At 37.1% G+C, this 18,762-nt stretch overlaps 3 protein-coding genes across 3 annotated transcripts; all 3 read left to right on the forward strand.

Moving 5' to 3' along the window:
* Positions 1–330: 330 nt before the first annotated feature.
* Positions 331–4,309, forward strand: LOC121898395 (extracellular calcium-sensing receptor-like). Its single transcript, XM_042413422.1, has 6 exons — positions 331–524; positions 719–1,016; positions 1,152–1,946; positions 2,042–2,269; positions 2,366–2,489; positions 3,396–4,309. Exons 1-6 carry the CDS (start codon positions 436–438, stop codon positions 4,307–4,309), a joined length of 2,448 nt encoding a protein of 815 aa, XP_042269356.1. The 5' UTR covers positions 331–435.
* A 1,346-nt stretch (positions 4,310–5,655) lies between these two features.
* Positions 5,656–9,655, forward strand: LOC121899283 (extracellular calcium-sensing receptor-like). Its single transcript, XM_042414999.1, has 6 exons — positions 5,656–5,759; positions 5,954–6,251; positions 6,389–7,183; positions 7,270–7,497; positions 7,594–7,717; positions 8,742–9,655. Exons 1-6 carry the CDS (start codon positions 5,671–5,673, stop codon positions 9,653–9,655), a joined length of 2,448 nt encoding a protein of 815 aa, XP_042270933.1. The 5' UTR covers positions 5,656–5,670.
* Positions 9,656–10,165: 510 nt separating this feature from the next.
* LOC121899282 (extracellular calcium-sensing receptor-like) lies at positions 10,166–13,369 on the forward strand. The gene is made up of 6 exons (XM_042414998.1): positions 10,166–10,365; positions 10,493–10,781; positions 10,919–11,731; positions 11,811–12,038; positions 12,170–12,293; positions 12,450–13,369. Exons 1-6 carry the CDS (start codon positions 10,166–10,168, stop codon positions 13,367–13,369), a joined length of 2,574 nt encoding a protein of 857 aa, XP_042270932.1.
* The last annotated feature ends 5,393 nt before the right edge of the window (positions 13,370–18,762 follow it).

Below are 18,762 nucleotides of genomic sequence, written 5' to 3' on the forward strand. Positions count from 1 at the left end.
AAGTACAAATTGCATTGCAAAAATGTTATTGTTAAAAAAGGAAATGTTTTGTACAGAACAATTGAATATTTTTTTCTGATAAAGTAATGATATTCAAAATAGGCTACAGCCTACTAACCTTTTATCATTTGTGTACCTCCCTCCATGTGCCCCACCTCGTAAGTCCATGGAGATGAAACATCACAGGTCTATTATTTTTTTTTTTATGCCTCTCTAAAATGTATAAATACCAGTGCAAGATTTTGATTTACATTAAGTTACATTTGATGCCATCCAGTGGTTTACGGAATGACACACAGCAGACAGAGGTGGCCAGAGCAGTGTTGGGCACTTTTACAGCTGTTGTTGGTGGTGTCTTTCTCTCAGGCTGAGGAGCTGGTTTGCAGGCACAGAGGAGATCCTGAGAAGCCCCAGCTGTCTAAGGATGGAGACATTATGTTGGGGGGAATCTTTTCTTTCCACAGCAGTTGGAAAGACAGACAGGATAAATACATACACAAACCACTTCCACTGCAGTGCACCAGGTAAATAACACCATATAAATGTGTTTGGCATGAGTAGATTTAAAATATCTAAGAGGACACAAAAACAAAATTGTTATCAACTGATATTCTTTGCTGTATTAACACTGTCAAATGCCTTCATCTACTAAGCTGTTGTTTCAATTTCGTGCACACACTTGTTATAATGACAACTATTTATAACCATCTCTGTAAAGTTTGAATTTCAGAGGATTCCAGTTTGCCCAGGCTATGCTCTTTGCCATAGAAGAGATTAACAACAACACAGATCTTTTGCCTGGCATCTCACTGGGCTATAAGATCTATGATACCTGTGGCTCAATTGCTAGAGGGGTGAGGGTTGCACTGGCCTTGGCTAATGGTAACAGAGATACATCTGTACTCTCAGAGGCACCTTGTACCAGACCTGCCCAAGTGCAGGCCATTATGGGAGAGACCTCTTCATCTCCTTGCATGGCTATAGCCACTGTCATCGGACCGTTTTATATCCCACTGGTAGGTAGGACTGGAAAAAATGAAAATATTATTTGTGCTGCACATAGAAAAAGAACTGCACTGCAGTGTGTAAATGTTTTATATTTTAAATCTGTATCTTGGAACTTGAAAGAATGATTTCTTTCTTTCCTCTAGATCAGTCACTTTGCCACCTGTGCTTGTCTCAGTGATAAAATCAAGTACCCATCTTTCCTAAGAACAATACCCAGTGATTACTACCAGAGCAGAGCCCTGGCCCAGCTGGTCAAGCACTTTGGTTGGACTTGGGTAGGAGCAATTAGAACAAATGATGATTATGGCAATAATGGCATGGCCACTTTCACAGAAACTGCCCAGCAGCTGGGCATCTGTCTGGAGTACTCTGTATCCTTTTTTAGAACAGATCCACCAGACAAAATACAAAAGATAATTAACATTATCAAGGCTTCCACTTCCAAGGTGATTGTCGCTTTTCTCTCTCACATGGATATGGATGTACTGATACATGAATTGTCTTACCATAACTTGACTGGGTACCAGTGGGTTGGCAGCGAGAGCTGGATCTTTGATTCTCAAACAGCAGCTATGGATAGGCATCACATTCTGGATGGTGCCATAGGCTTGTCCATCCCTAAAGCACAAGTCAGCGGCATGAAAGAGTTCATGTTGGATGTGAAGCCATTTAATACATCTAGTAATGAAATGTTTACAGAGTTCTGGGAGACATTATTTAACTGTAAGTTCAAGCAGACAAAGTCATCAACAAATAATCAGAGAGAATGTACTGGAAATGAAGATCTGACTGGAGTGCACAACAGTTTCACTGATATGTCACTTATGCCTATTTTTAACAATGTCTATAAAGGAGTGTATGCTGTGGCTCATGCACTTCATAGTGTTCTTGGCTGTAACAAAACATGTGATGACAAGGTGCAACTAGATCCATTAAAGGTGAATACAGCATCAAAGACTGAAATTATAGTTTTTACATTAAGTCACATCATCAAGAAATTAACTATGAACTACATGAATGCATATCTCCTTAGATTTTACAGCACATAAGAAAGATTCAATTCAAAACTAAGGGAGGAGATGAGGTTTACTTCAATGAGAATGGAGACCCAGCGGCAAAGTATGAAATTATAAACTGGCAGCCAACAGAAAATGGCCTTGTAAACTTTGTGACAGTTGGTCTTCATGATGCATCTTTACCTGCAGACAAACAGTTAAATCTGGAAAATAAGTCTTTAATTTGGGCAAAGAACTCATACCAGGTGAGCAGCCATGTGATTTCTTTAACACTGTATAATGTTAGATTTAGCATTAATAGTTGTGGCTTTTAAACACAGCATTGCTTTTTGTTCATGCAGGTGCCTTTGTCAGTTTGCAGTGAGAAGTGTCCCCCAGGAACACGCAAAGTTCTCCAGAAAGGAAAGCCTGTCTGCTGCTATGACTGTATAAGGTGTGCAGAGGGAGAATTCAGCAACAGTACAGGTACTCTAGTAATATAAATAAAGCAGACTTTTTTTAGAAATTGATGTTGGCCATGAATCAGATTATTTTTTGATTTTCATGTTCATGTGCCAATTTCAAGAAATGGCATTCTTTTGTATTCTGTTTTAAAAAAATGGGGGGTTATGTAATTATTATGTTGTCTTTTTTATTAAAATTATGTCAAACCAACATAAATGCATGAAACATATCAAATATATAATAAATATTAATATAGCAGTCTTACTATATGATCTTCATAAATTAGGCACAGTCTAAGAAATAGAAATCAAAGTTAAAGCCCCTGTGTGTAGAATTTATGTGATTCTTGTGATTCATGTGTGTCATGTTGTAGACAAATGTGATAATCCAAATTGTATATTTTTTATTTTCGGCCATTGTCATTGTTTGTGTGCATTGTCAGCTGTGGTGTGCGTTAGAAGATACTGTCAAATCCTACACAAAGGAGAATTAAGAGTATGTGTTTAACTAACAATGTAAAGAATTATCTACTTCTAACTGGTTGATAATAATCAAATCAATTTTAATTCATTCATTATAAAGCACTTTCTTAAATTACCATTGTAATGGTGCTACTCAAAAAATCAATATGATGACTATGAAAGGGTCACTTCACCCAAATTTGTTTTAGTTTGACCTGCCAGGCTTTTAATATAATTGGAGCTAAAGCTCTAATAAATGTAGGTGAAAGGAAATCTGCTTGTGGTGCTCAAATCACTGATGATATGAAAAAAACACGAGATATAGTATATATCAAGAAAGTAGAATACAAAGAGCAAACAAACAAATATATAATACTTTTGATAATTTAACTAAGTAAATATTTTTGAGGACTGTAGGATTCTTTATTACTGCAAGTGTAACACCTGCTTCAATATTCATTTTCAGATTCTATCACCTGTGTGCGTTGTCACCCTGAATTCTGGTCAAATGAGATAAGAGATGCCTGTGTGAGGAAAGACGCAGAGTTTCTGTCATATGAAGAGATTATGGGAGCGCTGCTCACTGCGGCGTCCTTATTTGGAACATGCATGACTGCTGCTGTGGCGTTCATTTTCTTCAGATACAGGAAAACTCCCATAGTCAGAGCCAACAACTCTGAGCTGAGCTTCCTGCTGCTCTTCTCCTTGACTCTGTGTTTCCTGTGTTCTCTGACCTTCATAGGTCAGCCGTCTGAGTGGTCCTGCATGCTGCGCCACACAGCGTTCGGCATCACCTTTGTGCTCTGCATCTCTTGTGTTCTTGGGAAAACGATAGTAGTGTTAATGGCCTTCAGGGCTACACTCCCTGGCAGTAATATGATGAAATGGTTTGGGCCTGTACAGCAGAGACTCAGTGTTCTGGCTTTTACTCTCATACAGGTTGTCATATGTATCCTCTGGTTAACAATTTCTCCTCCTTTTCCTTTTAAGAATTTTAAAGAATTTAAAGATAAAATCATCTTAGAGTGTGCTCTGGGTTCAGCTGTGGGCTTTTGGTCTGTGATCGGCTATATAGGACTTCTGGCCATGTTATGTTTCATTCTTGCTTTTCTGGCACGGAAACTACCTGATAATTTTAACGAAGCCAAATTTATCACTTTCAGCATGCTGATATTTTGTGCGGTCTGGATCACCTTCATCCCAGCTTATGTCAGCTCTCCTGGGAAGTTCAGTGTTGCTGTGGAGATATTTGCTATTCTGGCCTCCAGTTTTGGATTGCTCATTTGTATATTTATTCCAAAATGTTACATAATTTTATTGAAACCAGAGAAGAATACAAAGAAGAATATGATGGGTAAAGGTGTACCAAAATCATTCTGAAGACTGAATATAATATAATGACATACACATAATTCCAGTGTTGCTATATATTTTTTTTACATAATTTGTTATTCAGACAAGTAGACCTCTGTTTTTATTGTACTGCAGTCATACAACACTACAGAAGTAAAGTAAAGTAGAGTAGTCTGCTGTATATAATTACATAACTTGTGACATATCATATGGAAATATATAAAATGTAATTAAATAAAAAATAATTGCACATGATAAAGAAATAGAAATGGAAAGCCTTTTCTCATCTTTTCTTTTCTGAGTTTTCATTTAGTGCACTTTGCAGAATTGTTAATAAAGAGTAAAACCTATCATATCAATCAATTATGTTGGGTAAAATTACATTTTCCAGTTGCAAGAGACTACCATTGCTTCAATGTTGAAGAGCTGATGCTGCTTAAGAAAGTTGGTGAAATCAAGGTGGGAGGACTGACTGAAGGACCCGCAGCTGCCTATGGTTTCACTAATGGAAAAAAGGATTTATTGAATGTTCTTAACTAAATAAACTAAATAAGAAATATACGTATCAATATATCATAACATGCCTACAAGTAAGCTTTGCATTTAATGTAAAAAACAGTAGTTACTTGTTAGTTTTGATACTTTACATTGGGGGTAAGTAATGGCTTGAAGTAATGAGGAATATCTTCATAACTTCTCAGTATTATCTGCCACTTTACTAGAGGGGGGCACAAAAAGGGAAGTTCTTGTCAACGATTAATCAATTATCAGGTCGTTCCTGATTCATTCTTCACTGGTTTCTCAATTAACTAATCATTAACTAATGATTAGCTACTCTATGAAGTTTTGATTAGGAGTTACTCAAGAACTGCCCATTAACTAATGGTTTACTAGCAGTTAGTTCCTCATTTGTTCCTTGGTAACTACCCAAAATTTGGTGAACCTTATTGTAAAGTGTTACCATAAAAGGCATTGCACAAATGTTACTGTTAAAAAAGGAAATGTTTTGTACAATACAACTGAATATCCTAGTCTGATAACATATAAAGTAAAGATATTCAAAATAGGCCACAGCCCAAAACCCTTTTTCCATTTGTGTACCTCCCGCCCCACCCTGTAGGTCCATGGAGACGACACATCACAGGTCTATTATTATTTTTTATGCCTCTCTAAAATGTATAAATACCAGTGCAAGATTTTGACTTACATTAAGGTACATGTGATGTCACTCAGTGGTTTACAGAATGACTTCTACACAGAGGTGGCCAGAGCAGGGTTGGGCACTCTTACAGCTGTTGTTGGTGGTGTCTTTCTCTCAAGCTGAGGAGCCAGTTTGCAGGCACAGAGGAGATCCTGAGGAGCCCCAGCTGTCTAAGGATGGAGACATTATGTTGGGGGGAATCTTTTCTTTCCACAGCAGTTGGAAAGACAGACAGAATACCTACATGCACAAACCACTGCCACTGCAGTGCACCAGGTATATAATGCCATAGAAATGTGTTTGGCATGAGTAGATTTAAAATATCTAAGAGGACACAAAAACAAAATTGTTATCAACTGATATTCTTTGCTGTATTAACACTGTCAAATGCTTTCATCTACTAAGCTGTTGTTTCAATTTCGTGCACACACTTGTTATAATGACAACTATTTATAACCATCTCTGTAAAGTTTGAATTTCAGAGGATTCCAGTTTGCCCAGGCTATGCTCTTTGCCATAGAAGAGATTAACAACAACACAGACCTTTTGCCTGGCATCTCACTGGGCTATAAGATCTATGATGCCTGTGGCTCAATTGCTAGAGGGGTGAGGGTTGCACTGGCCTTGGCTAATGGTAACGGAGATACATCTGTACTCTCAGAGGCACCTTGTACCAGACCTGCCCAAGTGCAGGCCATTATGGGAGAGACCTCTTCATCTCCTTGCATGGCTATAGCCACTGTCATCGGACCCTTTTATATCCCACTGGTGGGTAGGACTGGAAAAAATGAAAATCATATTTTTTCCTACACAGAGAAAATGTTGTTTGTGGTGTATGTGTAAACATTTTATATTTTAAATCTGTATCTTGGAACTTGAAAGAATGATTTCTTTCTTTCCTCTAGATCAGTCACTTTGCCACCTGTGCTTGTCTCAGTGATAAAGTCAAGTACCCATCTTTCCTAAGAACAATACCCAGTGATTACTACCAGAGCAGAGCCCTGGCCCAGCTGGTCAAGCACTTTGGTTGGACTTGGGTAGGAGCAATTAGAACAAATGATGATTATGGCAATAATGGCATGGCCACTTTCACAGAAACTGCCCAGCAGCTGGGCATCTGTCTGGAGTACTCTGTATCCTTCTTTAGAACAGATCCACCAGACAAAATACAAAGAATAATTAACATTATCAAGGCTTCCACTTCCAAGGTGATTGTTGCTTTTCTCTCTCACATGGATATGGATGTACTGATACATGAATTGTCCTACCATAACTTGACTGGGTACCAGTGGGTTGGTACAGAGGGCTGGATCTTTGATTCCCAAACTGCAGCTATGGATAGGCATCACATTCTGGATGGTGCCATAGGCTTGTCCATCCCTAAAGCACAAGTCAGCGGCATGAAAGAGTTCATGTTGGATGTGAAGCCACTCAATACATCTAGTAATGAAATGTTTACAGAGTTCTGGGAGACGTTATTTAGCTGTGAGTTCAAGCAGACAAAGTCATCAACAGATAATCAGAGAGAATGTACTGGAAATGAAGATCTGACTGGAGTGCACAACAGTTTCACTGATATGTCACTTATGCCTATTTTTAACAATGTCTATAAAGGAGTGTATGCTGTGGCTCATGCACTTCATAGTGTTCTTGGCTGTAACAAAACATGTGATGACAAGGTGCAGCTAGATCCATTAAAGGTGAATACAGCATCAAAGACTGAAATTATAGTTTTTACATTAAGTCACATCATCAAGAAATTAACTATGAATGCATATCTCCTTAGATTTTACAGCACATAAGAAAGATTCAATTCAAAACTAAGGAAGGATATGAGGTTTACTTCAATGAGAATGGAGACCCAGCGGCAAAGTATGAAATTATAAACTGGCAGCCAACAGAAAATGGCCTTGTGGACTTTGTGACAGTTGGTCTTCATGATGCATCTTTACCTGCAGACAAACAGCTAAATCTGGAAAATAAATCTTTAATTTGGGCAAAGAACTCATACCAGGTGAGCAGCCATGTGATTTCTTTAACACTGTATAATGTTAGGTTTAGCATTAATAATTGTGGCTTTTAAACACAGCATTGCTTTTTGTTCATGCAGGTGCCTTTGTCAGTTTGCAGTGAGAAATGTCCCCTAGGAACACGCAAAGTTCTCCAGAAAGGAAAGCCTGTCTGCTGCTATGACTGTATAAGGTGTGCAGAGGGAGAATTCAGCAACAGTACAGGTACTCTAGTAATATAAATAAAGCAGACTTTTTTAGCAATTGATGTTGGCCATGAATCAGATTATTTTTTGATTTTCATGTTCATGTGCCAATTTTAAGAAATGGCATTCTTTTGTATTCTGTTCTTTGTATTCTGAGTTCATAGGGGGTTATGTAATCATTATGTTGTCTGTTTTATTAAAATTATGTCAAACCAACATAAATGCATGAAACATATCAAATATATAATAAATATTAATATAGCAGTCTTACTATATGATCTACATAAATTAGGCACAGTCTTAGAAATAAAAATCAGAGTTTATGTGATTCTTGTGTATTTAAAAACATTTTGATGGCATGTGTTTTTGTTTGTAAAAAAAATGTGATAATTCAAGTTATTCAAGTACTTTATTCGTTTCTGTATTTTCCACCATTGATTGTTTGTGTGCATTGTCAGCTGTGGTGTGTTTTAGAAGATATTTTCAAATCCTACACAAAGTAGAATTAAGAATATGTGCTTAACTAACAATCAAAAGAATTATCTACCTCTAATTGGTTGACTATAATCAAATCAATTTTAATTGATAAATTATAAATCGCTTTCTTAGATTAACATTGCAATGGCGCTATTCAAAAAATCAATATAATGATTATGGAAGGGTCACTTCACCCAAGTTAGTTTCAGTTTGACCTGCCAGGCTTTTAATATAATTGGAGCTAAAATTGGAATCAAAGGTGAACAGAATTCTGTTTGTGGTGCTTAAAGCATTGATTATATGAAAAAAACACACTATACAGTAAATGTCAAGAAGGCAAAGTACAAGAAAACAAAACACCCACAAAAATGATAATTCTGATAATTTAACCAAGTTAATATTCTTTAATGACTGGAGGATTCTTGATTATGCCATGTAGCTGTCATAAATGCATCTATTTTCTGTTAATCATGTAGCATCTGTCTTGTATGAGCAGAGTAGAGGCAACATAGAAACATAGATAAAAAGACTGCGAGTGTAACACCTGCTTCAATATTCATTTTCAGATTCTATCACCTGTGTGCGATGTCACCCTGAATTCTGGTCAAATGAGATAAGAGATGCCTGTGTGAGGAAAGACGCAGAGTTTCTGTCATATGAAGAGATTATGGGAGCGCTGCTCACTGCAGCGTCCTTATTTGGAACATGCATGACTGCTGCTGTGGCGTTCATTTTCTTCAGATACAGGAAAACTCCCATTGTCAGAGCCAACAACTCTGAGCTGAGCTTCCTGCTGCTCTTCTCCTTGACTCTGTGTTTCCTGTGTTCTCTGACCTTCATAGGTCAGCCGTCTGAGTGGTCCTGCATGCTGCGCCACACAGCGTTCGGCATCACCTTTGTGCTCTGCATCTCTTGTGTTCTTGGGAAAACAATGGTAGTGTTAATGGCCTTCAGAGCTACGCTCCCTGGCAGTAATATGATGAAATGGTTTGGGCCTGTACAGCAGAGACTCAGTGTTCTGGCTTTCACTCTCATACAGGTTGTCATATGTATCCTCTGGTTAACAATTTCTCCTCCTTTTCCTTTCAAGAATTTTAAAGAATTTAAAGATAAAATCATCTTAGAGTGTGCTCTGGGTTCAGCTGTAGGCTTTTGGTCTGTGATCGGCTATATAGGACTTCTGGCCATGTTATGTTTCTTTTTTGCTTTTCTGGCACGGAAACTACCTGATAATTTTAACGAGGCCAAATATATCACTTTCAGCATGCTGATATTTTGTGCGGTCTGGATCACCTTCATCCCAGCTTATGTCAGCTCTCCTGGGAAGTTCAGTGTTGCTGTGGAGATATTTGCTATACTGGCCTCCAGTTTTGGATTGCTCATTTGTATATTTATCCCAAAATGTTATATAATTTTATTGAAACCAGAGAAGAACACAAAAAAGAATATGATGGGTAAAGGTGCACCAAAATCATTCTAAAGACTGAATATAATATGGTCGCATACACATATTTCTATCTTTCTATTTCTTTATTTTTACATAATAATTTGTTATTCAGACAATTATGTAGAGCTCTATCTTCGTTGTACCTCAGTAGTACAATACTACAGAAGTAGAGTACAGTAGTGTATCATTTTCGTATCATTTTTGCTGTATATCATTTGTGACATAGTACATGGAAATAACAGCATTATACAATGTAATTACATTTTTTAAAAAAGGCACATGATGAAGAAATAGAAATGGAAAGCCTTTTCTCAACTTTTCCTTTCTGATTTCTCATTTAGTGCTCTTTGTAGAATTGTTATTAAAGAATAAAATCTACATTTTGACAGACAAAAACATCTTTGGCCTAACTTGTTTGGTTTCCTCTGGTCTCCTGAGGCTTTAGCTCAACCATGACAACTTCATCCTTGTTGTCGATGGTGTATAAAGCCCTGCCATGAGTTGCAGAGATAGTTGGCCTGGCCTGCAGAGCAGAGGTAGAGTATGTCATTGTTCTGGCTGCTCCTCTTTGTTCTGCTAATGGGGAAGGGAGAGTCTGTGTGCAAGCTGCAAGGCTCAGCACACCCACCTGAACTGGCCCAGCATGGCGACCTTGTTCTCGGTGGCATTTTTTCATTCCGCACAGGGCAGGATTATGTAGTTAACACATTTCAGACAATCCCAGAACTACGAAAGTGTAAGAAGTATGTATTACTTATAATTTAGACTTACATATACTTAATCTATTTTTAATAATTATGCATAAATTGTTTGGATTTGACACATAACCTGAATGAAGGTATATGATTTTTGTATCTTTCACCATCCCAGCTTCAATTTTAGAGAATTCAAATTTGCTCAAGCAATGATATTTGCTATAAATGAGATCAACGAGAATCCTGACATGCTATCTAATGTCAAACTTGGCTACAAGATCTATGATGCCTGTGGAACAATGGACATACTGAGAGCTGCACTAGCACTGGTGAGTGGACTAAAGAGAGAAATCAGTGATGACAACTGCACTGAAAGTGAGACAGTGCAAGCTATCTTGGGACATTCAGGATCAAGACCAACTATTGCATTTGCACCAGTTGTTGGAAGTTTTCACATACCTGTGGTAAGTCAATGCAAAAAAAGTGTAAAATGTTGCTGGATGTCACAGTTTTTGCTATATTTTGCAAAAATATAACTACCACATGATGCTAACTAGAGACTGTGCAATATGTATATATATGCTTGTCTCTTTTATTACAGATCAGCCATTTTGCCACTTGTGCCTGTCTGAGCAACAGAAAAGAGTATCCGACTTTTTTCAGAACTATTCCCAGTGACTTCTACCAGAGCAGAGCCCTGGCAAAGCTAGTCAAGCACCTTGGTTGGACCTGGATAGGAGCTATAGCTGTGGATAACGAATATGGTTTCAATGGCATAACTGCATTTATCCAAGCCGCACAAGAATATGGAGTATGCGTTGAGTATTCTGAGGCATTTTCATCATCAGATCCACCTGATAGTCTACAGAGAATTATAGAGATCATTAAGCATGCCACCTCTAAAGTGATTATGGCTTTTATGTCTCATCGAGAAATCAAGTTGCTGGTAAGAGAGTTGTACAGACAGAACATTACAGGACTGCACATGGTTGGCAGTGACGCCTGGATCACAGATCACTCTCTGACTGACAGTGAGGGACACAGCATCCTGGTGGGATCGCTAGGCTTTACTGTCAGCAGAGCTCAGATCCCTGGGTTAGAGGAGCACCTGAGGCAGCTCCACCCTTCACAGTTCCCTGACAGTCAGTTTGTCAAAGATTTCTGGGAAAACACGTTTGATTGCTCCTTGAATCAAATTGCAAACACACAAAGAAAGCCATGCAGTGGCTTTGAGAGCTTGCAAAATGTTGAATCACAATTCACTGATGTGTCTGAGCTGAGATTCACTAATAATGTCTACAAGTCAGTATACTCAGTGGGCCATGCGCTTGACAACCTGTTCAAATGTGAAGAGGGAAAAGGGCCCTTTTCCAATTGGAGCTGTGCTGATATCAAAAACATTCAGCCATGGCAGGTGAGGAACCACCGGTTGAGTGGGGCAGTTGTGTGATAACTGCACATGTCATTCAATTGATGTTTAATCTTTTCCCTAGGTCCTGCAATATCTCAGCACTGTGAATTTCACCACCCAGGAAGGGGAAAGAGTTTATTTTGACAGCAATGGAGACTCACCAGCAAGATATGAACTAGTAAATTTACAAATGACAAACAAAGGAACCATGGAAGGAGTGACAATTGGCATCTATGATGCTTCTCTGCCAGAGAGCCATCAGTTTATCATGAATAACATCCCAGTTGTCTGGGGTAATGGGATGACTGAGGTAAAGCAAAGACTGAGGTTTAATCTTCTCAACTGTGATTTCACTGATTTACTGAAATCTTAATACGGATGTTCAGACCTGCATTTGTGTATTTAACTGTACATATGGTATGAATTGCATGTGTGTGGCAGGTGCCTACATCAGTCTGCAGTGACAGCTGTCGCCCAGGAACTCGAAAGGTCCTCCAGAAAGGAAGGCCAATATGCTGTTATGAATGCATACTGTGTCCAGCAGGTGAGATCAGTAATTTTACAGGTAAGTAAACATATGCTATTTGAAATGCAATTAAACATCTTACATATAATGACAAATGAGAAAAAAGAACTAAAAACATGAAATGTTGTTTTCTAATTACATACATTCATACATTGATTTTAACTCCACACTTCTCTGTTATTTATCATTTTGCAGATTCAATACACTGTATGAAATGCCTGCCAGAGTACTGGTCCAACAAGCACAGAGATGCCTGCATCCCCAAAGAAATAGAGTTTTTGACGTATGAAGAAATCCTGGGAACTCTGTTAGCCATATTCTCCTTGCTGGGAGTTTTTCTGACTATGATCACTACATTAGTCTTTTACTGCCACAGAGAAACCCCGCTAGTACGAGCCAACAACTCTGAGCTGAGCTTCCTGCTGCTCTTCTCCTTGACTCTGTGTTTCCTGTGTTCTATGACCTTCATAGGTCGGCCCTCTGAGTGGTCCTGCATGCTGCGCCACACAGCATTCGGCATCACCTTTGTGTTGTGTATCTCTTGTGTTCTTGGGAAAACAGTAGTGGTGTTAATGGCCTTTAAAGCTACACTTCCAGGTACTCATGTGATGAAATGGTTTGGGCCTACACAGCAGAGACTCAGTGTTCTGGTGTTCACTCTCATACAAGTTTTGATTTGCATACTTTGGCTAACAATCAACCCTCCTTTTCCTTTCAAGAATTTGTTGCTCTACAATGACAGAATCATCTTAGAATGTCACCTTGGCTCAGCGGTGGGTTTCTGGGCTGTCCTGGGATATATAGGACTACTTGCTATTTTATGTTTTGTGATTGCTTTTTTGGCACGAAAGTTGCCGGATAATTTCAATGAAGCTAAATTCATCACCTTCAGCATGTTGATATTCTGTGCAGTCTGGATCACCTTTATCCCAGCATATGTCAGCTCTCCTGGGAAGTTCAGTGTTGCTGTGGAGATATTTGCCATTCTAGCCTCCAGTTATGGACTTCTGATCTGCATTTTTCTGCCAAAATGTTTCATAATTTTGTTTAGGCCTGAACAGAATACTAAGAAACACATAATGGGAAAGACATCCAATAATGATATACGTTATTAACTGTTGTCCAAACACCTGTAATGTATATTTTATATTTTGCAGCAGGGTTTTTCTTATAACCAAAATGTAATCTGTGCTTCAACCTTTTGTAGCATAGTATTCCTTCATGCATATGAATTTGTTTCAGTGAATAAATCTTTATTTGTATTCAAATGATTGTTGTTTTTTTGCGGTGGGGTCAGAAAGCATTGTTCATATATACAGCTCCTGTCACTTCAAAAAATGTTTCCTTATCACTGAAACTGACATTTTGAAATCATCAGCACCAACAGCAACAATATATATTTAGATTATTAGCCTTTACTAATAGTAGTACTGTAGTACCACCATGTTTTCAAGGTGGCAAATTCTATACAGGCATGATTGGAGTCACAAATAAATGTTGTCATTCAAAGATATTGTAAACTGTTTTAGTTACTGTTTTATTACCATCTATGATATATTTTTAATGTGAGAGACATCATTTTTAATAATGTTCATATCTCTCCTACGGTCAAAGTTCAGTCATACATATAGATTAAAATACATCCACCTTTTAATGAGTTTTTAATAGATATGATAAAAGAGATACAAAGAGATACATACAAGAGAGAGACAAATATAACGCACTTGTGAAAAGGGCTCAAATAGTACAAGGTATGTAGTTTAAATCATTGGTTATTCTCCCATTAATCAATCAATTAATGAATATGTTCACAATTTTTCAAGTCTGTCAGAACACAATAGTCAGGTGCCCATATGAACACTGAAGCAGGTTTTGCTTGCTGTAATGCCCTGTAGGTGATGGGGCACAAAATCCACAGTCTTCATTTTAAGCAAAATTGTATTTAAAAGTTTATCTTAAGATAAAAGATGTTTCAGCCATCTGAGTTAGTCAAATCAAGTGGATATCTTCCACAGTTACAGTCTTTTTAGTGTAACAAATTCCCTTTTTGTGTCTTACTGGAAGGATAATAACAAACAGAGGAAATTAGCCACTAAAAGACATAAAGTTTGGAAGATATTGACTTGATTTGACTCGTTTGGCCGACTTAAGTATCATTTTAGCTTCAAATAAACATTTAAATACATTTTTGCATGAATGGAGGGCTGTGGATTTTTTTCCCCCATCACTCACATAGTAAGTGTATTATGCTAGGGGATCTCATAACGGCCAGTATGAACAGGAGGAATGATTACAGGGAGCAAAATTTATTTCACTGTTCATTTGGGCACCTGATTATTGTTTTAGGACAGACATGAAATCTTATGAACCTATCCTTTATTATAATACTCACATGCTCATATGTACATTGAATTTTAATGGTTCCTGTAATCACTCCACCTGTCCATATAGCTGTGAAGAGATCCCTTACTGGGATTACACTGTAAGTGATGGAGACAAAATCCACAGTCCCCAATCAGTGCAAAAATGCATTTGAAAGTTCAAAAGCTATTATGAGGCTTCAGTTGAGTTACTCACATCAAGTAGGTATCTTTGAAAGTATATGGTCAACATCCGTAAGTGGAGTGAACTGCAGTTGTACATTTTTATCAGTATTTCATTTGTTAAATTGAACTGACATACGCTGGGATAAAGGTGATCCAGACTGCACAGAATATCAACATGCTGAAGGTGACGAATTTAGCTTCATTGAAATTATATGGCAACTTCTGTGCCAAACAAGCAATCAGAAAATATGAAAAAACCAGTAGCCCCGTATAAATTGAACTGTCAAAAATACAACAATTCTTGATAAAGTGGATATAAAGGGGAGATAAATTAATACAAAGGCTAGGTATTTCCAGAAGAGAGTTGACAGCAGAAGAAAAAGAAAGACTGCAATCATTTTATATTTTTACAAAATTATAGTTAAGGCCTGATGAGGCACTAGCTAGGACCTTTTAGAGCATGTCATCAGAAGACTGCTTGTTTTTTTTGTTTGTTTGTTTTTTTCACTTTGAAGCTAAGGTGTATAGGATATGGTGGGTGGGAGGGTACAGGCTGCTTTTGTTTGTTGAGTTGTTTTGGTAATGTAAAGACCCTGGACAGAGATGTTGATACATCTTGACTTGAGAGTACCTAGAGTTTTTGATTTACATGGAGTTTATATTCTTTGCATGACAGTTTCTTTTGTGTTGCGCACCCTGTGCCATTACCAAGCTACATGGGGGAAAAAAATGATCACAACAAAAGAAAGACTGCAGTCCTGAAAGGTGTTGTTCCACCTTTACAGGCCAAGATGGGGTGAAGATAAGATATCCTATATCATCTCCAAGGAGAAATTTGTGTTGCTTACAGCTGTATGTAGAAAAATACAAGGTACACACAAAATATAGGTACAAAATCTCCAGATGAGGCCAGGTAGAGAAAGATGAAAATGTTTCTGCAGAGAGCGAAGCAGCAGGTTCACAGGGTGCAGAACATGTTGGGAGTATATAATGGCCAGAAAGGTATGGGACTGTGGTTTTGAATAAGATACAAGTAAATAATCACCTTTAGTTCTGAACAAATGTTTATGAAGAATTGTGAAAGAACCTTTCAACTGAAAAAATATATGATAGCTTTACTACAACATGGCTTTGATAAAGTTTCAATAAAGTAGCCCCGGTAAGTTCAAATATACAATGATGCAATACAACAGAAATAAAGGTTAGACGTACACATACACAATAATAACACAGTGGGAAAAACAGTGGAAGATAAATAAGTCCCCATCTGTTGTGAGCAGGACTTTATTACCCAGTGGCTCAACTCCAGTGGGAAAGCTGCTGCACGGCCCCAAAACGCAGACACAAGAGATTAAACATTGCAACAGATTGCTTCATCCTTCATGCACAACAACATGGACAACAGGTGGCATGTTGCCTCAAGCAGAAAAGATACAGTCCATATTAATTAAGACCTTTGTCACAACATGTAAATGTTATATTTTAAATCAATTAAGAGCTTGTTTTGATCCCGCTCTTCCTTCCTTGTTTTGTTTTTTTAGTTCTGACCTCAGGTGTGCTGTGCCATGTCATTGTTTGCCTTATCTGTACTCTAAATTAAAAGTTGTATCTTAAATCTTTTGGAACAATATAATAAAAAGCTTAAAAACATATTAAGAATGTAATAATGTATAACATGAACATAGTTTCTGATCATGTTTTTTGGATAGGTTACTTCCTCTTTAGTTAGAGAGACCTGAGAGACTGTGAGGGCCCTAAACTTACTATCCAAAGTTGCTTTAATATGTATCAGCATCCAGTTGCTGTCTGTTAGGGCTTAGCTCCATATACTACATGCTGCAATATCATGATTTATTAATCTAATCTCTTCATATCACCTACAAATACACTACATAATGTGTCCTGGTCCAAGAGGCAGCAATATCCAACCACTGAGAGTTTATTCTGACTGTGCAGGTAAATGTTAGGGCTGCATGACATCACATAAGAAACCTTTAGTTTAGTTTAGTTAAGTTTAGTTTAATTTAGTAGTTTATTTAACAGGGGCCATGCTATGCTAAATACAACCGTTGGGCCAGATTTAGCTATATAACTAATTTACATCTGCAGACTCCAAGTAGGAAGATATAAAAAACAAACAAAACAATTAAAAACAATACAATTAGCAAAATTTACAAACAGTACATCACATATAAAACAACATCATACAAAATTACATACTTTCCATGTTGGAAAATAGTTGGTTCCATACAAAGGTTTAGATCAGTGATCACATGATTGGTTTGTCTTGATCCATGTTTTAAGAGTTGTCTTTGAAACACTACTTTCATGTTTTTTGTTTTACGATTTCAACCCGGTTTCTTCCTTCACTACAAACAACAAGAAAACTTTGAATAATCAACATCGCTGAGTGCTATACTTGAAAGTTGCTTTTTTGTGGAATAAATGGCTGACAGAAGTAGTACAATCCCACAGCTCATTTGTGCTGATGTTATATAAATGAAATAAATCATCAGTTAATGTTGATGGGATTTCTGCTCCTCATTACATTTTTTCAGTTGATCAACTATAAACTAATGAATATGAGGTGTCTTATTTTATTGTTTTTCATGCAGTGAAAATGTGATCACCTAACCAATATATTACTGAATTGTGAGACTCTACAACATATGAGGACGACAATTTTTAGTGTTTTCACACAATCTCAAATTAATAATAATAATAATATACTGATTACTCGTGCAACATCTCTGCAAAAGCTGCAAATTCCATGAAGTTTATAATGTTATTATTAGAAAATGCTTAGAAATGTTTGTCTGTATCTAGGTTGTCATCAAAATGTAAACAATATTAGACAATCATAGGATATAGTACATGTGCATGTCTTTTTTTTTTCATTTAAATCATTTTAGTATTACATGATAACATAGTGAAAATGTTCAAAAATGTCCACTCATAATGTTCAGAAATCATTTGAAAATTTTTGGAATTTGAACATGGATCCAGAATACAACAGAAAGGAATCAGTTGTTCTTTGGCTCATAGTTTAACTTTCTGCCAAAATTGAGACATTCTGCTTAGTAGCAAACGGACAAATAAATAAATAGGACAGAAAATATAACCTTATCAAAAGGACAAATACAGATTTAAGCTAAACAGATTTAAATTAAATAGCTACCAACTTTTGTAAAATTGTTGTGATATGTTATTTGCACACTGCACATAATCTTTAATTGAACAGACATGGGATTCTCATAAAACAGATAACAAAATGACTAAATTAATTTAAGAACACATCTGCATGACAATTATGAATGCAAGGGAAGTAAATAGATGAGATTACACATCTCCATTCTATACAGTCTTGTGTGTCAGCAGTGAAATGAATTCACATATAAAGATGATTTAAGTTAAAAACAGTGTCTTTGCTGTGACAATAATTCTTGTAAATTTCACCTAATTTTAACTTACAGTATCTTTGCAGTATCTAATTATCCTTGAGATCATCCTTGATGTGCCACCACATTTGTTGCATGTTTGATTTCTATTGGCTCATGAAGATAATGGCATGGTGACGAAACTATATGGTAGGGATTCACTGGATATTTTGACCTAATTGACCTAAAAGACCTGAAGAAATTGCCTTGATGTGATCATGGTGTCAGACTCAATTCCCCAAATGAGGAATAATAAAAATGAAAAATATATTTATGTCAAGACTGTGTCTATGGCAAAAATTCCGATTTCTGTGAACACCACACCCCTTTTTGTCTTACTCTCTGAGGGACCTTTCTCATGGCTTCAGACCCTGAAGCAGCAGGTCCATGGCAGGGGCCCCAGGTAGAAGAATTACTCAAAACTTTTTTCTTAAGTAAAACTATTAATACCGCACAGTAAAAATATCGCAAAAGTAAAAGTCATGCCTTCAAATTTTTACTTAAAGGTGAAGAGTGAAAGACAGG

This window comes from Thunnus maccoyii, chromosome 6 (genome assembly GCF_910596095.1).
Source record: "Thunnus maccoyii chromosome 6, fThuMac1.1, whole genome shotgun sequence".
Classification (NCBI taxonomy): domain Eukaryota; kingdom Metazoa; phylum Chordata; class Actinopteri; order Scombriformes; family Scombridae; genus Thunnus; species Thunnus maccoyii.